General features: G+C 35.0%; 1 protein-coding gene across 1 annotated transcript; it reads right to left on the minus strand.

Annotated features, from left to right (window-relative positions):
- Positions 1-139: 139 nt before the first annotated feature.
- Positions 140-15400, minus strand: LOC124438120 (methylmalonyl-CoA mutase, mitochondrial-like). Its single transcript, XM_046988115.1, has 21 exons — positions 15304-15400; positions 14032-14145; positions 12177-12308; positions 11671-11777; positions 9971-10049; positions 9309-9413; positions 8485-8619; positions 8071-8188; positions 7111-7322; positions 6566-6742; positions 6247-6330; positions 5743-5848; positions 5419-5510; positions 3875-3919; positions 3726-3800; positions 3276-3326; positions 2977-3078; positions 2768-2908; positions 2222-2352; positions 1213-1301; positions 140-310 (listed from the first exon to the last, which is right to left on the minus strand). The coding sequence occupies exons 1-21, from the start codon at positions 15352-15354 to the stop codon at positions 234-236; spliced, it is 2223 nt and encodes a 740-aa protein (XP_046844071.1). The 5' UTR covers positions 15355-15400; the 3' UTR covers positions 140-233.
- Positions 15401-25952: the final 10552 nt, after the last annotated feature.

Here is a 25952-nt window from a genome sequence, read left to right on the forward strand (position 1 = left end):
GATCAATGAAAGTATATCTCAGATAGCAAAAAAATTTCGTTTCATAGGCACGTTAAAGGGGCAAAAATTTCTTTCCACAAACTTTTTGAGGAACAGTTCAGTTCTTGGTAGTAGTTATCAACATGACAACACATAAAAATGATAAATAGAAAAAAACATTTTCAAAATTCATTCGAATTCACCAAACATATAGTTAATACAAGTTGCACACACTCGTGCAAAAGCAACTACATCTAAACAGTTTGTCGATCTGGTTCATCAGGTGAAATAGCTCTCAGTACATCCATGGCTGCCTGCGGTATCCTTGTACCTAGAAAAGAAATCCCAATTCACTGCACATCAATGACTGCGTCCAGTCGATCCTGCATTAAGCGGTCAAATGAAAAATCCCTTTGGTTATAGGAAAAAAGAAGTTTGACTGAATTTAGTTCTATTCCCCAATCAACAGATTGGGTCAAAGCATTAAACAATTGAAATATGCGCTAAAAATTGCCTTAGACAAGATATCAGCCAATATTTATGCAACAGCATGCATTTTTGCACAAAGGAAAATTAAATTTAAAGAATTTATGAGGGATAAAGATGATGTAAATTTATTTTTTTGATTTGCATCATGAAATACAGAAAAAATATCGCCAAACTTGGTGGATTTTTGAACATTTTCCATTGGTGCTGGCCCTTTTTAGAAAAGTTTGTCAAATACAACTGCGTACAAAATGAAATAATTCACAATTTTCAAACATAAGATTCACACGGCTTTGCCATACTTTCAGAACAATTATGAAGTTGCACTGAATTTCGTATTTTTTATAAGTAATGTTTACGAAGTTATCTTTAGCCAAAAAGCTGAAGATAATAAATGTGAGATAGTAAAAAAACGTCTATGAGGTGTTTACTCAGGCTACTCGAGAACAGTGTTTTGTTATACTTGCGTATAATAATAGTTGTCAAACGGAACAACGAAATTCACTGAATGTAATCTCACATGTGGCAATAATTCGCATTATATTATTTACATGTAAGTAAATCGTGCTTTACTAGTGACACTCGCGCGTGAAACGATCCAAGAAAGAGTTTGATTTGTTCAAGGATTCATGCCAGTCACGCGTGATTTATGTAATCCCGCGGCAGTACAGGAAAATCCGAATTTTTAACTCGGGCTTACCTTCGTTATCCGAGTAATAAATTCGTAGGTTACAAATGTATACATACCCGGGCCAAACACGGCTCCAACACCTTTCTCGAACAAAAAATCGTAATCTTGTGGAGGAATCACTCCGCCGCAAACCACAAGAATATTTCTGAAAAATAGCAATAAAAAAATTAACTAAAACAGAAGCAATGCATGCAACTGATCTGGGAATATAATGTCCCATTTCAAGTTCATGCTTTAATAGCCCCGTGTCTCCTATGGTGGAGATAATGCAAGATCAGTTCTCGGTCTAAAAATAGTTGTAATGTAGTGCAAAAATTAATGGTACAAAGCTTTGGTAAGAATACACAAAATTCAACCATTACGTAGGGGATATATGCGAAACAAATCTCGAAATTTGTCCTGTATCAATAATGCTGTATTTTTTCAGAAACTGGTTGAATCACATTTTATCGTAAAAACCCTACAACTATAGAGTTGTTCTTAGTATAAAATACGTCAATCAAATTATCAAAATACCATTTACATCAAATAAATTCTATTTTACATTTATAAAGAAAAGTTTGAGCAGTGTAAATGACACATTACGTCGTATTATGGTTATATTCAAATAAGATTCGCTCTTTTTCCAATTTTTAACGACTTTTCAAATATTTTTCAACCACGAAACGTCGAATATCACGAACTAAAATTCAAATTTATGTGATGGTATTTCTGGGGTACAAGCATGCGTTATATGCGGCCCGAAAAATATCTTCAAACGACGCATGCACGACATAAGGAATTCGAAAATTACAATCGCGATGGACTAATCTTCGAGCCATATAAAGGCAAACAAAACGCTCAACAATTGCTATGACCAATTAAATTCAAGTAGTTTTCGAGGAGTTCTGGCATTTTCCTTCTTTTCAAACGCTTTTTAAGCGCACAAGAATGTCTGATTTACTTGCTCTTCAACGAGTTCAAGAAGGTACGCGAGCCCTGATTTAAACTATGGTGATACTTTAAGCGTTTCCATGCGCCTATTTTCTATGCTCTATGTAAACAGGTTTTAAATATATTACGTACTTTTTCTTGTCCTTCGCCTTTAAGGCATCAATCAGTTGTGGGACGAGGGTCTTGTGTCCAGCGGCTTGAGTACTTATTCCCACCACATGAACGTCAGCGTCGTAAGCTTGCTGAGCCACTTCATCAGGTGTCTATATTAGGACAAAAATTGTATTTGTGTTGTATAATATTCAGACACAAATTGTAAACGAGAGCTCAAACAGGAAGGCCGAAAAAATCTTCCCTTAGACATTTTGAAGTGTTAACCGTAATAACTCAAAACTCTCAAGGAACAACCATATTTACAGTCATTGACCTACATAATACATAAAATCGTGACACATACACAGCTGTCTATCGAACTCCTGTGAACTATACATTTGGCTATGCAATAGACACCACAAATTCGTGCCCGATACGTGAAATTTTTCAATTAAAGTCAACAATTCCCCAGCGACTATCACCACAACACATATTTAGTAAACGTAATTTGAAAATATTACGATCGAAATGAAGAGAGCGACACATGCCACGTGAAAACAATTTCGACATACATACAACACCTACCTGAAATAATGGTCCGATGTCGACATCAAATCCAAGGTCGGCAAAACCAGTTGCGATGACTTTCGCTCCTCTATCGTGTCCATCTTGGCCCATTTTAGCCACGAGTATACGTGGTCGACGGCCTTCGGCCTCGACAAATTTCTGTCAAAGATTTCTATGTTGACTTATTGTAAACTCTATAACTTCCGTTCGATGACAAAGCAACCTACCGCAACTTCGTTCAGACATTTAGTGATTTCATCAGCATCGCCATATTCCGATTTATATGCTCCGCTGACCATACGATCACTGGCGACGTGTCGGCCAAATACCTTCGTAAAATATCATACGAAAATCAAAATAGTTTCAAGTTGCCAGCCCACAAGTTTGGTCGTGCAGTAAAAATATCAGAATTAGCATTGTACATTCCTTTAGAAGTAGATTGTTTACAGGTAATTAATAACGTATAATGTTTATATTGCTTTCAAACACCTGCCGGGTAAAACAGAAATGAAGTGAAAAAAGTTACCTTTTCCATTGCCGTTGTTATTTCTCCAACCGTACATCGAACTCTTGCTGCCTTCAAGAATGGGAAAAATTGCAATAATCATGTAAAGTTTTGATGATGCTAGCATCAAAAACCATACGAATAAATGACAAGAAGACTGAAAGAGAGGTGCCAATGAAAAGAATAGGTACCAATGAAGAGAATAGGTACCAATGAAGAGAATAGGTACCAATGAAGAGAATATGTACCAATGAAGAGAATAGGTACCAATGAAGAGAATATGTACCAATGAAAAGAATAGGTACCAATGAAAAGAATAGGTACCAATGAAAAGAATAGGTACCAATGAAAAGAATAGGTACCAATGAAGAGAATAGGTACCAATGAAGAGAATAGGTACCAATGAAGAGAATAGATGCCGCGGAACGAAATTTTTTTGTTACAGACTTTTAAAGCAACCGTACAAAGTACCTTTACAGCAAGGTCCAACAAATTTCCTTCTCCGCTCTCACAGCACTTTGTAATAGCTGACATTGCGTCTTCCACCTGGAAACAAATTGAAATCTCACAAAGAAAACTTTGGTTAGACTCACAATATGAAGAACGAAGTTATTCTTTACCGTTTTTTGATCACGCGTTTCCTTAAGAGCCCTAATTTTGTCTATCTACAAAGAAAGAAATTTCTTTACAAAATATGTACAACTTTCGAAGGCCTAGCAAACGAGTCTGACATATCCTAGTCCTAAAAATTGTAGGAATCTAAACCATCCCAACACCAACTATAATAACTGTGAACATTTGACTGATTTATTCTTAACAATGTTTGATGTTTTAATCACAACAGAACGCGCGCAAAAAACAACTTCTAGAGTAATTGTATAGTGTGTTCCTTGACATATACTACCACGCATACTACAACCAGTGTCGAAACCAACACGATCTTTTACTCTTAAGGCTTATTTCCATGCAGCTACATTTTACCCTATAGCGCAAAATGCTCACCATCTTATTGAATGACGCATGCGCCACTTGTAAAGTTCAAAAGGTCAGTAACACTTGTGTGCTCTTGATAAGCTCTAGAGCAACGCGACATTCTACTTTTAAGTCAGTGCGTTGTTTTGCTCTCAAACTCCAGCCTTCAAGATCATTACAATAAAGCGATGATTTTCTCATTTAAAATCACTGTTTCATAGGAATCCTATCACTTCTTCTTCAACGAAGTAAATAGATAGATATTATGGTGTTTTAAGCATTGGAGAAGTAACTATCTTTTGTTGACAGCAGCCATGTTTCTTTTCTCAAGAAAAAGCGCACCAGTGCAATTTCCCCCACGTGGAAAAGCCTTCACAATTGAGAGCAACATGCGCCCGAGCATTTTCCTAAATGCGTAAAATGCAGCTCCATGAAAATTAGCTTTTACAGTGGAACTTTTTTAGCAAAATTATTATTCATTCCTTAAAAATCAAGTCAATTCATTGTTTTTCCAGTGATTGAATAAAAAAATACTTGCATTCTAGAAGTAAAAAACTACCGACTACAACAGTACAGGGGCCGGTTGCACGAAGCCTGGATAGCGTTATTCATTGGATAGAAAAATTTTCCACACTTTTAAAAAAGGTGTTTATATATTTCTTACGACCAAGAAATTTCGTAATCCTCGAAACAATGTTTCATTTCAGTGATTGCTCAGTTCGAATCTTATATTTTTTGCTTTTAAAAGGTTGTATAAAGTTTAAAAAATTGCTATGCGATGGATAAAGCTTCGTGCAACCGGCCACAGGACAATTAAGAGCAAACACATTTCTCGGAATGATCATATGTCCTACAAGAATCATTATCGTAAAATCGACATCTCTAATAATTTTTAACACAATGTGAATAGTAATGTGACGTAATTTAGAAAAAGAAGCACGAGCATATAGCTAGAAAATCAGTAAAATCTGCCTCGTTGACTTGTGCTGCTTCACCAATCAAAAATAACATATTGCTATAAAAAGCTAAATGCAACATTTTACGCCATGTTTGCGAAATTTAGAAAAAATGGCCACTACATTGAACCGCTATAGCTACATATATCTAGTGTGAAATTCCTAGTTGAAAGTCGACATCAATCACAAACTTTACCGATTTCATGTCGCAAAAAACCAACACCTTCATATCTTACTTGACTTTCTCGAACTTTTGTATTATCAATAACAAGCACATCAACCTTGTCGTCTGTTTTAGGCTGGTATTTATTTACGCCAACGATCGTTTCTACACAAAGTACAACGTAAATATTAGAAAACTAAAATTGAAAGCAACATGATCTTAGGCTTGGGTTATTGTTCCTAACATTTGAAAGTCGTTCCTGTTCTCGTTGTAAAATATAAATTTTTCTAACACTCGCAATTTTTCTGACCTAGGCAAAACCCTCTCATGAAACTCGTTTGTTATGTCGATAAAAAACTATGAGCGAGACTCGAGAAAATCCAAATCACCAATCAACCTGTGCTCGAATCAATTCTTGCTTGCCTCCTTGCTGCACATTCTTCGATCCTTAGTTTTGGCATTCCTTCGGTAACTGCCTTCGCCATACCGCCAAGTTCTTCAACCTATACAGATTTGGCACACAATATGACACTAAAGGCAAACAAGCAATTTTAACGCAAACATGTGATTCAGGCAAAGCAAGACTGTCGTGTATAACAGGGACGGCATGGCCGGAGAGGGGATAGAGCCCCTCATTACCTTTGCCTCAATTTTAAACTTTTCAAATTTGTTCCCGGCTGTCCTACCTGCAACCAACTTCTGCGGCTTCGCCGTCGATAGCCCCTCCTCGCTTAACAATATGCTCCCAACCCCCTACGAACATAGCTTTATCACAAATATCAATGCTGACATAGTGGAGGCAGTCCAAAAAAGCTTAATCTGCTATTTAAATTTCACCTGTTTAAAACTGACCTGTTTTCAAGAACTTTAAAAGTTTGCATTAAACATCAACATAGCATACCTCTTCAACAACTTTCTCGGCAGCTTCATACAAATCATTCGTCAGACATTCCATGAGATATGATCCAGCCCATGGATCGATAACCTAAAATTAACGAAATACAACCAAAAAAGAGCAAATAATAATCAATTAATAAACCTCTATTGACCAAGTGCTGGGTCTTTATACATTTCTTTTACAGGTTGAGGTTGTAGGGCGAAGAATTTGTACAAAACGATAGGGTCCAGACATTTCTCCGTTATGGTTTGGGCGGAATTTTATATTTCATATACTTTAGATCTACAGAATAAACCTTTCTCAACAATTTTCAGTATCTTACGTTTGGTATTCCAGTTTCTTCTTGCAAGATGAGCTGAGTGTTGCGCGCAATCCCGGCACTAAACGGAGTGGGTAGAGCGAGAGCTTCATCAAACGAGTTTGTATGAAGCGACTGGGTCCCACCGAACACTGCAGCCATCGCTTCAACTGTAGTGCGAACAACGTTATTGTATGGAACCTGTGATGACATAGCCAAGTTTTAGGAAGTTTGATACAGACATTTTCAATGAACGACGAGTTTTTTTATCGTAAACATGTTTCGGCATGCTTATGCCATCTTCAGTACATCGAGTGAAGGTGATTATGCTATTTACATGATTATCGTCGCTGATATCCATCGTGTTTGATACAACTAAACATACTCTTTTTAGCTCATCGTACAAAACAAGGTAAAACGTAATTTCAGGTAAAACGATGTCAATCAATCACTTTCTTTTTAGTGTCCAGTCCCTGCATTGTTGATGATATAAAGTCAAAATGACCAAATTAAACTACTTTTGGCAAACACGGCCAATGAGAGATAACCAAAGTAGGCAAGCAACATACTTGTTCGGTGAGAGACCAGCCCGATGTTTGACAATGACATCGCAACAAATACGATTTCGGATTCTTCGCGTCAAAATGTGTCTTAATGAGATTCGCCCACAGTCGCCTGGCCGCTCTTAGTTTGGCGATTTCCATATAAAAGTTCATACCAATTCCCCAAAAGAAAGAAAGACGTGGGGCAAAGTCATCGATGTCAAGACCAGCTTTGATACCTTTACAAACACGACCACACAACGTTCAAAATAAAATAAGGAAAATTTCTATGACATTCAACAAACGGGGGAGTTCACGACTGCATTGCAAATGATGGATAAGTTAAAATAACGACGTGGGTAAATAAAGCGTACTCCTTTTGGTCGAAACACGTGCATGAGGAAAATTTTCGCCAAAAAGGAAAGAATTTAAAATTATTTTATTATCAGCAGCAGGCTAATCGTAGCCTTTCCAGCAATCTGATTTGCGCCAACAGAGAGCGAATATCTACGATATCTTACCGTTGTTAGGATCCTCCAGCTGAATACTTGAGCAAAGGGTTGTTTTGCTTTGTTTATGATTTATTTTACAAAGGAAATTAACAGCCAATTTTCGATTGTAGTAATTTGTTTTAAATGAATTTTGAGTTTTGCAAAGTAACATGAATAGTAAAGTTTTGATTATTTACTTTGACGCAATTGTTGAATGCACAAACTAATAAGACTATAGCAAAAAATAAATAGGCTATTTACAGTTCATGCCGGTCAAGATGGAAAAATACTTCCATCTCAAAATCGTTCCTCAGCCTGCGGCTCTTTTTAGGCCTCAGGAAAATATTTTTCCATCCTGACCTGCAAGCGGTATAACATATATTGTATGTTTATTCACAACCATACAACGACCAACTTGACTCGTTCAATCATAAGGCAAACTGATCGTGTCTCATTACTGTTTCAGGGAGAAATAAAATCCAGACAGAATATTTACCTGTTCTACAGTATTCCAGACCATCAGCAATGGTGAAGGCCATTTCCAAAATGGCATCAGCCCCGGCTTCCTGCATATGGTAACCGGAAATGGATATACTGTTAAACTTCGGCATATTCTGCAAAAACAGTTTCGTGAAATAAGTACGTTAGCAGACCTACATAGGATAAGATATGAGCACGTCGAGTCATTTTCATAACTTTGGTTGATCGTAGGAACTTTTCAGCTACGTTTTATTGGTCCTTTAAAGCAGCTAAAATTGACTGCGCAGTTGTGTAGAAAAAAAAATTAGCGACAATTCACTGTCATCTAAAAGACAATTTTTCACGGACATCGGACATATGTATACCTTTGGCGTTAAACACGTTTTACCTACATTTGTAAATATGTCTAAACACAAAGCTCCTCTTATACCTTGGATGTGTACTCAAAGATGTCTCCAATCACTCTCATCGACGAATCAGGGGGAAAGATGTACGTATTCCTGACCATAAACTCTTTTAAAATATCATTTTGAATTGTTCCCGTCAAACGATCCTGGCTAACACCCTATTACGGGGAGATGGTAAAAATATTCATCAACAAACTTATGTAGAGTTTGGCACACATAGATTTCAGGAAAAGAAAACATCGAAACTGAATTTTTTATTCAGCCACGAGGTCCATTTTCCATGCCTCATCATATCAGTAAGATTAATAAAGCAAACTCGGAGATCTAAAGATAGTGTAAAGTTTCCAAGATTTGAGAAAATTTGGTCTCAGAAATTTTCAAACATTTACACAAGCACTGCATAATGATTCGAAAAATATTCCGAAAGCATTTTTTATTTAATTGTGCAGTATTTTTTAACATAACTTAATTTCTACAATACTGAAAAATTGAGAATTGATTTTCGGTGCGACGTGGATAAAACAAAGTCAAAACATGTCTAAGTAAGCCAGAGAAACAAAATATTTCTCACAGTTGATATTTTCTTTTGAAATAAAGCTTTGTAATAGACAATTACATGTAGACCGCCCTTCTCAGGACTCTACTAAACTGGACGATCTACACCTACAAACATGTAATGATACTCCCGCATGTTGAAACTAGGTGGAATTCTTACACACGCGAAAACATGACTGAAGTTATGAAAATACATTTTTTTTAAAACTTCGCAGTAGCCCAGTATCATAACTCAGCTACAGCTTGAGATCGGCTGCAAACAAATGAGAAATTAAACACCATCATACAATACCTGTTCTTCAGCAGCAACAATGTACATAGCTAGAACGGGTAAAACCGCGCCGTTCATTGTCATAGACACCGATATATTCTCAAGAGGAATGCCATTGAATAGAACCTATGATTGAAAGAAAACGAAACTAGAAAATAGTTCAAACATGTGGAATGATTAGCAAAAGGCAACATCGTAAGGTCATTGGGCTTCATCCTACCAAGTGTGACCATTTATGCACCCCCCTGTTCTTTACTTATCAACTATATAAAGCAGGTGGAAGAGTCTAAGCTCAACAGACGTAGTAAAAAAAGTTGGCATCTATTGCCACACTGATGCTACCCTTACTAAACTGTATCGCTGTGTAAGTATATTTTTGGAAGGCAAAGTTCAGGAAACGTTAAAATTAATAACTCCCATTATATGATATTATACACCACAAGCTTCCATATACCAAGAACAGCACACACGATGTTCTAAAAAGACTCTCAAATTACCCCCTGTTTTCGAGTGAAGTTATCTAAATAATGAATATGTCATATAATTGTCGCAATTACTGTTGCATTACAAATGGAGGGAAAAGCATGGCTGGTATAATTATGCTAGTACTGAATGACGTATTTTGCTTTTGAAAATATCTATAAACAAGACGCCTTGTTAGTCACGTAAACTACACAGCATACCTTGGTATCTTCAACAGAGTCAATGGCAACACCAGCCATTCCAACATCACCAGGAACACGTGGATTGTCCGAATCATAACTAAACATATTATACAATTATTGTTATGTAGGTGTTATTTGTGAAATTTCTTTGAAAAACTCGAGCACACCCCCCCCCTAGAGTGCACCACAGTAATTATTTCGCATTACAATAGAAAAAACAATACAGTGTAGTGTCGTTCACAGCAGTTCACTCTCGCTTCTACCCTCCCTGCTATAATTTGACTTTCTTAAGCCTTTTTTCACGTATCGTTTTTCTTCCTCCGTATTACGTACCTCTAAAGCCTCCTATGGGTTTATTACATTTGAAACCTTACAAATGGGAGATATTTGAAGGGGAGGCTAACAAGAGGCTGCGGCTGAATAAATTTTTATTCAAAATGCTAGCGCATACTAATTCATGCATCACAAACTTCAATATCAATTTGCATTCACTCAATAAAATACACAATTCACTAAGTGCATATTTTTTGCAGAAAGACGACATCAGAGAGAGGGGGATGAATATAAGATGAGGAGATGTGTTTTTTGCAACTTTTCCAGTGGAGGATTATTGGAAGCGAAAGCTAAAAAAGGCAAGGGGCTAACTTGATGAAATGCGATACTTAAATATTGTATTTCCCATGGTCATTCCATTTACGTTTCATAAATAAAAATTCTCAATTCGCCGTTTACTTTGGTCACAGTTAAGAAAATGACATTTCCATCAACCAAACAATTTTTGTCCGGCACCAATCCTTATGATATTAAATCAATGCACGGGGATCAGATCTTCAAATTTTTACGTTGCCTTCCAGTGTAGCCAACGCCACGGTATGTAAAGTAGGTTAGAACCATTTTAGAACGATGACTGTACTAAGGCAATTATTTATAAAATGCAGAGAATACGTATTTCGTAAAAAACTCTCAGTTACAAAACTTTCTTCAATGGCTTAAAATTCTCTTTCAGGATTTCAAATCTTTCAAATTCAGGTTGTAAAGCTGAACTCATCGATTGATGTTTTGGCCAGTGTGAGTTGAAAGCACCGATCAAGTAAACGCGACAAAAATAAACAACGAGCTCATAAAGAATAACATCTTACACTTCGACCATGTAAAACTCTGAAAGTAAATTCCGGCAGAGAAATAAGATTATGGGGGTTGGGAATAATAAGGCTCGATGTGAAAGAAGGACATGTTTTTTGATGTATCTTTCAAAACAAAACTATTGAAACTCGTAGACGACGATGTAGAACTCTGTTATGAGTTCTTCAGATATTTTTCTTGACTGTAGTATTTGTTATTTCAATTCGCACTCTCCAAAAACCCCTGCAACCTAGTGTTGACAAACATTTGACCGTAAATAACTTAAATTTCATTAAAAGTCTTGCGATTGATACTTTTTTGTATTTTAAAATTAAATGTAAATCAAAATTTTTGAGTGTTTTACAAAGCTTTGCTTTACACTCACCACAGTTTCGCCGATCATTCGAGCCCTAAAAAGATGGCATCGGCTACAGACAAATCTACTATAGAGTTGAGGTTCCTCAATTTCCAGTCTACATCCAACAATATTATTGAGAATGACCAACATTAAAATTCTCAAACACCTCGAAACGTGTGTAACGGTATATGAACACAGTGATAACTATACCCACACGTAGAAGAAATAAATAACAAACCCTCGATGCGTTGGAAGATCAAAGGCGACACTCAGACCCTGTTGTCCTGCCTTTAAATTGTCTCGGTAGAATTTGTTGCTTTCTTCCACAGTACTAAAGCCAGAATACTAAAAAACATGCAATAATAGAAGACAAATTTGGCATAGTGAAGGACGTCTTAGTTGCTTGCAAAATCTTATTGGATGGATAAAATAGGTGAGTTAGGTCTTAGCCAGCGCAAGGCAACTTGGGCAGCTGAATCACTTAAAATTTAAGTTGAAACAAAAAGTATGGTTATTTGATTTTATATGATATGGAGTCACTTGTGTGCAATTCTTCATATAGTCTTCAATGTTAATTGTTAGCGATTAGTGCTAGCAAACCCCTACCCCTCCTCCAATGACGAAAAGGTAAAAATTCCACCATGTGCCCAATGATACTATACAGAGATGCTAGGTAATTTGCAACGAAATGGAGAAAAGAAGAAAGGGGCTAGAGTTTTCCGGCAACGAATATATCAAGACTACCTGTCTGATTGTCCATGGTCGTTGTGAATACATCGTAGGATATGGGCCTCGCGTATATGGAAATTTTCCAGGAATTTCATCTTCGTATCCAACGCAATCTTCTTTCATATACAAAGGTTTGATATTTATCCCCTAATACGGAGAAAAAGACCATTCAAATTTTTTCTTTAAAAGTATGTGAATGTTTCTTTTTGCGTAATGGTTTTCTACAAACAAAAACTTTCGTCGATTAGACACAATAGCAAGGGTTTTATTTCGACAATTTCTACGATTACCAACGATGTTTCCATTTTAACTCCTCAACTTAACTCTAAACTAAAGAAATGAAAGCCATAGCGCCTGTCAAAGGCAAACTTCACTATTCTCATATCATAACAAGATTTTGAGGTTGGCATCAAATTTTTTACGTAACAACATCACATACGTCTGCAGATGTTCAAACTTTGTGGTTTAATACGAAAAGTGCATGAATACGCGTCAAGTATCAACTTAGGAAACAAAACAATCACAGGAACGAAAAACTGTCTACTCAACAAAAATTGGACAGTGTAATTCAGGCACGTAGCCAAAACGATAATTGGGGGCAACATTCATATATGGATGACATGCCGTATTAGTTTCCTTTGAAATCATTTTTTTCAGGATTATAAAATGAATATATGAATATGCCCCCCGCCCAATTATCGTTCTGGCTACGTACCTGATGTAATTTAGCATGGTGTATATGGAGACATCTGCTTAAAGCATTATTCTGACACAAAGCAAAAAGCTTAACCCTCGACAAATCTAAAACGAACTTAATACGGTGTATCATGCACATATTAATAATTCTTCCCCAATTCATCAATCTACATACACCCCCCTAAACTTACAGGTTTTTCCCATAATAAGTATTATCGAATAAGGTTATGTTACAAAATTATCAAGTTGATATTTTCGTGAAAACGTACATGCCTAACAATAAAAATTTGTATTTGTTACATACAGAATTTCAGGGTCAACAGTACAGGGTCAACAGGAGTTAAAGTAAAAAAAAAACGTATGTATTGTGAAGGAACTTAATTTGACACATCAAGCACAAATGACAAATGGCAACACCCCTACCCCTCAATTAACATTTCTCCAACAGCTCTGAAAACTAACGACTTAATAGGTCATAGAAATGAATTAATGAAGACCAAGTTAATTAATTAATGAAATGTTCAGGGAGAGGTTTGCGCAAGAAATTTCAGATGGCACATCTTCAAAAAATCTGACATTTCCATGACTACTTCACAATTCTTAAAATATTTTCCATACAATTAAAATGGACCATGCTGGATTTTTCTGCCATATGAGAAAAAAACACACAACAAAAACATAAATTTAAGAAGACTTGACAAAAACAATTTACATTCACTTGATTTGACTTTTTTATTTTGCGCTGTAGCTAGCAAAAATGATATAACATTAACTTATGCGCTCATGGCATTTCATTTTTTTCGATATTTTTGTGTGGGGTAGGGGACAGTGGTGGTTCTAGGGTAAACCAAAATAAACTATAGAGGCTAATTTGAAATTAAAAAGACTTTTATTAGGCTAAAATACTACCATCATGATCATCTCTAAAAGACATTAAATTTTTAACTTATTACTTTTATTTTTACCACCCTAGATCTGCTACCGGAATGGAGGACTACTTAAGTCCTCCTAGTCCCCAGTTCCCTGCCCCCGAGAATTAAATAGGCACATGCTCTGACAATAAAAACATAACAACATGCAATCCTTCATTTTTGTACATCAAAAAAGCCACTGTAGTTAATATTTTATGTTTAAAATCAAAAGATAAAGAGATAGTGAGTTAGAAATGACTTACTTCCGGAGTCTTCCATGTAAGAAGTTCTGCAGGATCTTTTCCTTTGAGTTGCTTAGTTGCTATGGCCACCCATTCTGGATTTAATGGAACAGAGTGGAAATGACAATGGCACACCTACACAAAGACATACATAGGTGTTGATTATTTGTATTGTAATAAATTTTGCTAACAACAAACATGATAATCGTGTATGATATCATGCAGTTCTGAAACATATAGCCTGCATGGAAATATTTTAAAGCTACTAGTATGACGTGTTGTAATATTTTATTGTTTTAATATTATGTTTATTATAGTTAAGAATCATGATGATTTAATGTAGTATTTCATTTGCTTTTCATTACTTTGCCATATCAAGAAGTGGCATAGTCAGCCTGCAAATTTGTTCAAGCTTTGTAAATATTTCATGATTAGCATTATTAATTTCTTTAGAATTTTAATGTTTGATAGTGAGCGAACACATAAAAATTACATTGCATAAAAAAATTGCAGGCTAGCTACCTCTTGCATTAACAAAGTGTTGCACTGACCAGAAAGGCCTTAGAAAAGGTCAATTTTGTGGATGCAGCACTTTTGCAATTGTATATCAAGAAGAATAGTGAAAAAACTGTAATATCATAAGTTTTTAGGTAGTCACCCTAGGACACTATAAATATCATATACTTTGTAAAGTCTTAATTAATTACTGTCTATGCTTGAAGTGAAAAATAACAACACCCATTACAGTGTACAGATTAAACATGTGATTGTAGAATCAACATATTCCATGACTATAAGCCAGCAAAGATTTTGTAGCACATCACAAATATGATTAAATCTTGGTCATGCTGCTGTGTACAATGCTTTGAAAAGTAATAACAGGTTTTTCAAAAGTCATTTAGAATGCACCAGATAATTCCAAAAGTTACTTCAGCTGGTCAAAACCACATGTTCAAATACTTACTGCTTAAACGTCTTGGTCTCAGAATTAAGAGAAAATAAATCTGGACAATAAATCAATTTAATGTGCACATAATCGACATTGCCTTACAAAAGTATCAAAAATAATCATAAGAGATATGGCATTATGGAATGCCTGCGTTGTCATTCCCTCAAAATAGGCTATTGCATAATTACTGGACACAGACATAGCTAGTCAGCAAAACATTATCCCTATCGCAACACAATCCTGCTTTTAGCTTTTAGAAGGTAAATATCAAATATAATTTTTTAGAAACCTTGAAAGGAAAATAGATAAGACCAAATACAAAGCATGCCAAAGAAAAAACTTACGTTCCGACCTTGACGTACAAATTGTTTGATATTATAGGAAAATTTCCTCATCTTTCACACAATGTTACGTTCTTAAACAAAATGGGTACGCAATGCGTACATGTGGGTAGACTGTCAAGTATATTATTACTAAATGAAGTAGACAATATGAGCCTTATTCAAATATAAACTATATATTTAATATTGTTTACCCCAAACTTGTTTAAGATTTGAAAATGTTCTTTAGTTATATGACCAGTTAATTGTTTAACCCTTTCTTCATTTTTCGAACGCTCTAGCTTAGATTGCATGTCACGTGACTGTGCTCAAGCCTCGCATCAGGGAAAGGAACGTCATTTAGATTTCTCGCGTTTTTTCTAAACGTTTTTTCGCCGAACAGCATTTTTGCTTATAATTGTGTTTCAAAGAAATTTTGCAACGTTTTCTAAAATATCGTTCAGAGGAGAACGTCATTCCCATAAACGATAAATCAACACAGCACGTTTATGACTTGTATTAGATTATATTTGAAAGTAAACGCTTTGCGTTGCGCATTGCAAATGATCGCAAGTCTTTTGTCTTTCCGTTCTTACTTTGACAGTGACTTGACACGCATCATATTTCACTTAATGTAAAATGTAAAATTGTAAATCCATAGCAATAATATTTGTATTTTGTACAATATTCGAAAGCAAAATAAATTCATTTGCTTTCAGCGTTTGACTTCACCAACTGTGTACTGTGAGTCTGTGAGTAAGTCGAACTATGTATAAGCAATGTAACTATTACCACAGCATAGAAACAAACAATAGTCTCACTCCATTGTGCAACTTGCTGGCTTACTGGCTGCGACTAGCCATCACAGCCAGTGATCACAGCGCTCCTATTCGTCAAAAAAAGGAAATAACTGGCTGCCACTATGCTAGTCACATGCGTAATAAGATATGCGCTACACAAAAAATTGGACTACTGTTTGTTTCTATACTGTGCTAATACCGAATTGGACTATTTATAACCAGACAGTACATCCAAGTGATCCTACTAAGTACAAGTTGCTAATACCGGTCGCTGAAACGAGATATAATTGTTATTTGTGGTTGCTTGTAAGCAGGCATTTGAATAATATCTTGACTTTTATTTATTATTCTATTATGAAGTTTTGTGAAGAAAAATTGTTCGTTTTTACATCCCATAAATGAAGCTCATGTTTAGTTCCGCTTGAATAGATTACAACAGGCAATATCGTACAGCTATACAAGTCAATTTTCGGACCGTGATGTTTTTAGTTAATATTTCTCAAAATAACAATATTTTCCTTTCAGTGTCTGATTAAATTCACCAACAGAGTCCTGTAAGCCTGTATGAGTAAAGCGAAATATGTATAAGCAATGTAAATAATACCGAATTGGCAGGGACGCCGCGAACACCTTGATTTTTTTTTTGGGGGGGGTGCCATAAATATTTACCTGAAAGTTTTTTTAAATTTACCTGAAATTTTTCGGCTTTCCTGATATGCATTTGGCCGAAATCAGGAAAGATTGACTTTAAAAATTTCGGTTTTAAAAAAAATGAATGAACATTTTCGAAATATTTTATTCCGTAAGAATTTTTAGTTTACATACACAAGGAATGTACAAAAATCTATTTAGGCATGCCTTTTAGCGTAATAAATAAGGTTTCAGTCCTTAAAATAGTAATTACAATTGCATTTCACAAATTGTTTGGTGCAACCGCCGACAAAGGCACTCCACGATTCTTCAGAACAGCTCATTTCTTTGCCAGTTTGTGCACGTCGATTGTGCTGGTTATATAGTTCTCACCAGTAAGAATCATGCAATCATTTAGTCGTTCCCCTGAGATTTCATTGCGTATGTAGTTTAAACTTAGGCCTGTTTCAAGCGTCGCATTTTACTTGAGCCGAATGCATTAAAGACAAAAGAAAATGAGACCAAATTCACATTATCTTTTGTTAATGCATTCGGCTAGTGTAAAATGCGACGTTTGAAATAGGCCTTAGTCATCGAAAGTCAAAATAATGCAATGTTTTGTTTATTTTATTTCTACTCTCTACAAAGTTCATAATCAATGCTTTGAGCAAAGTATAAAATATCAACTGTCAGGTTTAAAAACAGGTGTTGAACTATTGTTTCTTAACGTAAAAGTAATACAATGTTTGTTTACTTTATGTTTACTTCCAACAAAGTATTCATTAAATTAAATGAAGATATGATCTTCGCACTTTGTTGGACAATTTAAGCAATCGTCTCAGGAGCCTTAAAATTCAGGTGACTCAACGGGATCCATGACCTCTGCGGTGCCGGTGCAGTGCTCTAACCAACTGAGCTATGAAATCACAGGATCCCGTTGAGTCACCTGAACCCTAGGCTGCTTAAATCCAACAGTATCTTCATTTAATTTCAGACACCGCACTGCATAAAGTATTCATTGTTAATGCATTGTACAAAGTATAATATATCAACTGTCAGGTTTTTAACTATTGTTTCTTTGCTAATTTTTATTGATGGTCAATTTTAAATTTTAAAATTTTAACTGGCATCAAAAATATATCCACTCTCACATATTACATGCCAGTAATTTAAGATTGGCAACAAACACAGCAGTTTCAAGTTGGAATTATCTAAATTAGCAGTAATTATATCAGCATCGTACTAATTTACCACATGATTTTCACCTGATTTTTACCTGATTTTTGTTTTAATTTTTGATTGGGGGGTATTGCATCCCTCAGACCCCCCGGTAACGACGTCCCTGCGAGTTGGACTATATACCAGACAATACATCCTACTAAATACAAGTTGCTGGTACTGGTCGCTGCAACGAGATATAATTGATATTTGTTATCGTTTGCTAGCCTGCATTTGAATAATATCTTGACTTTTATTTATTAGTTTTTTATGAAGTTTTGTGAAGAGTCAATTGTTCCTTTGTACATCCCATAAATCGAGCTCATGTTTAGTTCTTTTTTAATAGATGACGAGGAATATTGTACAACTATACAAGTCAATTTTTGGGCCGTAATGTTTTTAGTTAATACTTCTCAAAAGAACAACATTTTCTTAGGATTATGCCCCGACGATTCTGTATCTTGTACGCGGCCAGACGCTTCACAGTTCACGCATTGGAAATGTAACTTAAGCTTAGGTTACATTCAATTACATTCATACTATATGTATATGTGCTTGGATTCATTGTTATAGTCTTTATCTTTAGGTCGAACGAAGAACAGCTCACGATATTTTTCCGACAAAGCGACGAACGCATAAAACGGTATCGTTCGTATATCCAACTATCACCGAGGATTACGACGGATAGAAAGACAGACGGACAGACAGACACTTTTTCAGTGTAGCATAGTGGTTAGCCACGCGGCTAACTTAGCTTCATAGCTTCTTTTGTCCAAAGGTCCAAGCCAAATATGATCTTAACACCAAAGTCAAAGGTCAAAGCCAAATATGACTTGTTAAAAACAGGTACTTTGGTACGTGCACATACATGAACATAGGTCAAGTATAATATGAAGTAATGCATAAATAATTCCCATTATATAGACAATAAAATGCTCGAAATTTAAAAAATATGCTCAATGTTTCTTTAATCGACGGAGTCAGCAAATGCGATAAACCTATTAGATTGCATGAGTTGTGCCAGCTAACGTGCTCAAATTATGACTTCTTCACTTTGAAAAGTAGGTTTTAAGTTTACACAAATAGGATTAACCGCACATAGCAAAAAAAGCAGAACAAGATCGCGCGTTTTGTGCATGCACGAATAGTAAAAATAGCGTCGTCAATAATATTTATATATTTTTTTAAAATTCACAGCACGTTGAAGATGAAGTTGTCTCGATTTACTGCAAATACTTCACAAATAATCCTAAAGACAAAGAGGTATTTTATGCTGTGTACACAATATGACGATCCAATGTTATCCACAACCCCATCAAATTAAAGAAATTGAGATCGTCGTTCTTGATTTTGAAAAACTACATGAAGTTTTATAAATATTTTGTACATTATCCTATTTCTTTTCAATGGAAGAAGAATTCAGGTGCGACTATGAGATTTGATCTGCACAAAAGACTTACAAATGAAAATAAGCCGGAATACTGAATGTGTGAATGATCTTAAATAGACATAGCTAAACTTTAAATTTCTTCTTTTTGCTCTTACAGTTAACAAAAAAGAATCTGACTCTAAAATAAAACACAGTCCACTGAACGAGAGAAGATGTAATGACTACTGCAAGAATCGACAGCCTCGTTTTCATACGTGCACATTGAATACAATGAACACACATTGAACTATTCGTCCCATTCAAGCAATACCTGACGGGAAACATAGTCCAAGTTAGAACGAACCTCATCACGCACGGGCTTTACTACTTGTAAAAAGATCACGTGCTATCCTTGGAGTATTTCTTATACAATCATAATTTTGAGCATAATTTTAGCTAAGAACAACAAGACATACATTGATGAAGCAGAATAAAACAAAAAACGGATTAAAGACGCATTGTTGTATTGTAAGAATTAAATAAACTCGTCGGGAGAACTCCTGCAAGCTTTATTGAAAATCTATAATTTTCGTCTTTCCTTATTAAATGTCATAATTTGTTGACGTCTTTTACAGGCGTTCTACTTCCTCGAGATTGTGCAAATGAAGATTTAAAAAAACTAAAACTAGGACCTGAAGGCTGACAACCAACCGCAAAAACTCTGAATGATTTTCTTGTGATGTTTCTGCTGCGTTTTTCGTGAAGTTGGACTTCAAGATATAGAGAACAAGATCTTCATGAGTTTGTGACAGTTTGTGAGCTTATTCTTGGTAATTATGAATGCTAGAATTAGAGAATTAATAAATGTAAATATTGGTTGTGATGCAACTGAGGCAGCCAAAAATATGTATATGCTGGCAAAATATTTATAGACAGCAGTCTCAAGCATTTGTTTGAATAATGTTCGAGGTGCTTCTAACCCTAACCCTAACGCCACCATGTTTTACTTCCTCGAGACCTTCTCTTTAAATACAACTTTTTTTGTCCAACACTACCATATTATTCTTTCCATGAGACACCACTTTTTACACCCATTTAGAGTTACCGACATAGAAGATATATAAACAGTTGCCTTTCATATTGGGAAAAACTTTCCTATGTCAGCAATTCTTCATAATTCTTGATCATTTCATGTAATGCCTTCCTGTTCCTGAAGTGGAGGCTAGTTTTTTTTGTTATTTTTTTGGTGGGGTTAGGGTTAGCGTTAGGGTCAGAAACACCTCGAACATTGAAACAGCGACTTTGTCGTGGTGACAAACTTAAAGATGAATTTCAAAATAGCAAATACCATGGTGAATGGTGATAATAACAATGTAATAGTTCTTAAAAGAACTGTTTTAACTAGAACACTAACCCAACAATTCAAAGGAACCGTTATTTACAGCTAGAAAGAGACACTATGCATTTCAGCAGACTACTCGTCAGGTGTCAACGTCTGCTAAATGAGAACCTCCAAATCAGGCTATATTTATAATGTTACAAAAGGTCAATGTCATCCCTATTATTGGAGATGACACTTAAAACAGAGACAGATTAAACACGTAATCCTTTTGTCGGCAAAGGACAGGATTATTCAATTTAATTAATACCACGTAGCTGGAATAACGAGCGACATTTTTTAACAATTTTGAAGTTTTCATCAGAATAAGTATTGGCACAGCGAGTATTACTTAAAAGATGTTTTCCAATCGCTGAATCACATAGAATCGGATTTTCACTTTTACACCCACGTTTTGGTAGTTGTCGTAAAGGAACAGTTTTATTCCTGACAGAAGGTTGTACCAGCTTCGTACCGATATGTATTGACGACAAAAAATGATTGTAATGCCGAGGAATTGCCTGCAAAAAATTGCATTTGATGTCCTTTGATCAAGCTGTTATTTCGATTATTAGAACCAAGCTTCCTTCAATACCTTGCCTGTAAAAATGATAATGCAGTCGAACTTCCTGTACTCGGATACCTTCGGGATCACTCCTTGGTGTCCGCATACGGGAGGTATCTGCTGATGATAAGCTGGTTAATATTTGACTGACGACGCAATTTTTAAACTGAGACGCAATTTTGAAACATGATCTTTTAATGTTTTGAAGATTAAGACTAAAAACTGCACCGTTCACCTTTGGGTCTCTACTCGCTAGATTACACGTAAACATATGTAATTTAAAATCGATATTTTTGTTGTTGTTGTACACATTAGTCTATATAATTCAGCTAAGATTATTTGAAAAAAATTGTGATCAGCACTAACTTTCGTCCTGCTAAACGCAATTTTGTCATAAGGCATCAGGTCTTTCTAATAATTTCTTCAAACTCGGATGTTTCTACTTATGTTGTATTATGTATTATGTCAACTGAATTTAACAGAAAACAAATCAAATCTGTCCGCATACAAGGGAAGGTTGTTTTGTTGTCCGTTTTCGCTTACTAGAGGTGTACTCTTATTGGAGGTTGTATTTATATAGTAAGTTAATACAGTAAGTTACTTTTCCGCCACTCAGCTAGTTACATACATTAAAAAAACGAATGAATCAGACAACATTTTGCACTTTTAAGTCTGGAACAAGGGGAGAACCATCCAATAGTTTTTGATGGGTCGTTTAACTTTTTGGAACAAACTTTAAAGTTTTTAGATAAATCGCCAAGCAAGTGCAATGTCAATTTTTTTTATGTAAACTTTCTCGTTTCTGGTTTTGTGAAAACCAAAAACGTCGTCGGAACATATTGATGAACAGTCACATTATTGCTTTACCTGCATATATTAGATAAAATACAATAACAATGTTTTTGTCCACAAATATCCATTAAGTAAACATGTGCTAGTAATAGAACAAATCAGCAACAGTTATGTAATACGAAGATCGCCAAAATATTTTTTGGTTCCCATGATTTGTAGCAATCGTAAGTCGAGAATATCATAGTTACCAATTGTTTTTCGTTGGAAACAACAATCCCAACTTTAATCGGTATAAAATAATCAAACCTCGTGTTTACAGGGATTTTAAATGCAGAATGAAGTGTTTTCCCAAGAACTTATGTTGAAGTGTATTATGCATTGTTAAAACTGCAATAATATCAGTCAATTGAAGAAAATTCCCTTGCTATATTATAAATTATTATAAGAAACAGTTGTTGATGATTCAAGAACATGGAAATTTATGTGTATATACGTCTTGACAGTCTTGTGGCAAGTGTTGTGAACCGTCCACAAAAAACTATCGTGTTGTTTTTATTGTTTGTGTGATTAAAGGGCTGTTGTAGCTAACTGGTGAAGCTGTTCTGGGCTGTAGCCACTGATCTAGAAATAAGACTCGAAATAAGAATAAGTCTTTCGAGATCAGTGGCTGTAACATGTTCCCTGCTATGTAATATAGTTATCTATGTTCCTTTTGTTTGAAGTATGCTTTTGGCGAAGATAAGTAAATAAATAAATGAATAGATAAGCTTTGAGAAAAGTAAAAAAATTCTTAGCTGCGAATTATTTACCATGTTATATTCAGACAACCTCATTGCTTCAGCAAGGTGTTATTCATTCGAAAAAATTCAAACAAATAAATGACACTATATAGTGTTTACTACCTAAATGACTACAGTAACTAAAACCCTGCATATAACTAGCTACGAGTCTGGAGTTTAAGAACTTGTTAGGCTAAAATTCCTTATTTATAAATCGCTTTATACGAGAATCAGTTTTGGTTAGTTAAGATTCCTAGCTAAGAAACAGGCTCTTATTTTATTTTTGTCTATCTAGGATTGAAAATAAAAAGTATAACTAAAAAATATAACAAAAAACAATTAACTTTCAATTTGCAAAGTAGCTAGCTAATAAAAATGACTTAGAAGTCAGAATCTTAGATAAATCAAATAGCTACTGTAACATATGGTATATAGGCACATAAGGTGATTAAAATAAAACTTGACCATAATGTATGTAAGTATATTTTACACTAGAAAGGAGTCACGTTTTCTTTACAAAATAAGATCCTACATATAAGAGCCTGTAGAGGCTTTATTGCAATGCATGCATTATTTCAAATTATTTTTGCAGTTTCAACTTCTTTTGCGTTAAGATCACATAAATCTGATGCATAATCAGCAATTTGTCAATAGTGCCATATAAATCTCATTTGAATTGTCTGCCAAAATGATTTGAACTTTTAAACTGATATATTAGTTGAAATCCTGTTAGTTGAAGTCCGGAGTCACACAATGCGTGTGTAAGATCTCTGAATCTGCATCTAACGTTTACAAAGCTTAATCTAGATCCCTTCTTCTTCATAGAAAGACATCAGATGTACAACGAACAGCCGCAGTGTGACACACATGCATTCCCTTTTACATGATTACTTGAAAGTGATTGTTATGAATAAATGGTATTCTTCATAACAACATGAAACAAATGTTAATGATAGAACGAATGTGATAATGCCAGTGTGATAAATGGATCCCTGACATGGTTGCTTTCGATATTCGCCTGGACTAAAGTGCACATTCCAACGTTCAAGCTGTGCCCTAAATGATCTCCCGTGGAAACTAATGCGCGTATGGTTTTTGTGCGCTAAAATCAACGCTAATAGCCTGTTTGTAAAAGCTTTCAACCCTTTATGAGCAAGTTTCGCTCTGCTTAATAGATCCACAGCGTGATATTCGCCGCCCGATCATTTGATTTACTTGGAGATAAAGAGTAAAGAGCGTTAATTTATCTGAACGAAATCACTTAGCTTGTTGAAATTAATGTTGAAAGGATGTCTCAAATAAGCTTTTCTTTTCGTATCACAACGATCTAATAACAAGAAATGTTCATCAGCGCTTGACAACAATTTAAATCTTAGAGTAGGTTGAATGTTCTACAAAAAACATTACAATATCAAATGTACAGAATTACATGAATGAATTTGCGTATTAGCTATCTTGCCGTAAAAAATGTTTTTATCAATAAGAGATAATACATTTGCTGGGTTATTTATTTCCGACGTATATTATCAACATACGCTTGTCACCCATACTTTATTATGGTAGCTATTTATAATAGCTTGTTTCTAATCATATAGAAAATCAAAAGGTCATCGTGCTTAGCTCTTATTGTTGCTCACAACTATATGGAATGTTTCAGTAAGAAATTTAAACACAAGATAAAAGAGTGCTAAATATCTACTTGAATACAGCAAAATACAAATTTATAAAAGTAATAAATAAAAGTAATAACACTTCGTTTCATGTCTTACGGCGATCATCAACTATGTATATTGAACTGGAAGTAATTGAATTAACGATTTCCCTTGTGACCAAATGTCAAAGCAGCGTTACGAAGGGTATACTCAAAACACACTTCGGGTAATGTTGACAACGGCCGGCATGCCCGGCACACTTCACAATTCATATAAATATATGAAAAATTTGAAAATACGAGCACAGGAGCACAGTTAGGTAAAGTTTAATTGTAATTTGTAAGCCTTATGGCGATAAACTCCATGAACCTTTGGAAGTGTTTCCAATAGAGATATTCTCAAACTTATCAAGATGAATGCGTTTAATGAATTATACCCGATTGATCTGAAACTTACCGTGATAGTTTCATGAAGTCAAGAAGACTATAATATACAGTTGAACAAAGCAATATACAGTTGAAAATGTTAAATTGCTACAAAAGTTAAATTGCTGAAAAAGAGTATAATATACAGTTGGAAAAGTAAAATTGCAACAAAAGAGAAACATTCATAAAGTAAGTAACTTTATGATTTTTAATTGACTGGGAAACTTCTTTAATTTTAATCGCTATAATGGTGTGTGATCAAATAATCTACATAATTTCATTACTTGCGAAGATAATTTGCGTTACATTAATTCATATTTGGCCATCTAAGCTACAAGCAGCTACGTACGTTTACCCAAATTTTATTTAAGAATGCCATCTGTTTTGTTCTAATGTTTTTCTAAAAGTATTTGATACTTAATGGATTTCACAGCTTGACGAAAGAAAAGGTATAGTTACAATTTAAATTCGCCACCAAATTGAACAGCACTTAGTTCATGTCTGCACTCAACAATTCAAGGGGATTTTTTTCGCAAAAACTTTTGAGTTTTATCGAATACACGACTGCCTTCATTGTGTATAGATTAAATATCAATATATAAATGTCATTAGCCACGAACGGGATTAAAACGTGTAAGTATGGCTAATGGACGCCTATTAGTTGGGCGGAGCACAGCGGTAATGCGTTGTTGAAGAAGGTCTTGCTGTTGCTGTTATGAATTACCACCAGTGAAGCTAGTTAACACATTTGCTGTGTAAATATATATTACGTGTGTATACGCTTTTGATGATAATCATTTTCCAATGCGACTGGGTTTTCTGCCCTTCATGGACCAACATAAAAAAAAACATTAATCAACAAATTAACGCTGACAAATTTAACACCCAAAGCATTAAAGTAATGTAGTTATGCTTTTTCATTGTTTATCAGCCGTTGTGTAGACATGAATCGATATTAATCAAATGTGATAAAAGCTAAACATAGTGGGCGGGTTTCCCTCCTAAGAAATTAATTGTCCACGCCTCTTATGTTCGAGCTGTCAATACTGATAAAAGCAGGTTTAT

Source organism: Xenia sp. Carnegie-2017, unplaced genomic scaffold (assembly GCF_021976095.1).
Source record: "Xenia sp. Carnegie-2017 unplaced genomic scaffold, XeniaSp_v1 HiC_scaffold_1, whole genome shotgun sequence".
In the NCBI taxonomy this organism is placed as follows: domain Eukaryota; kingdom Metazoa; phylum Cnidaria; class Anthozoa; order Malacalcyonacea; family Xeniidae; genus Xenia; species Xenia sp. Carnegie-2017.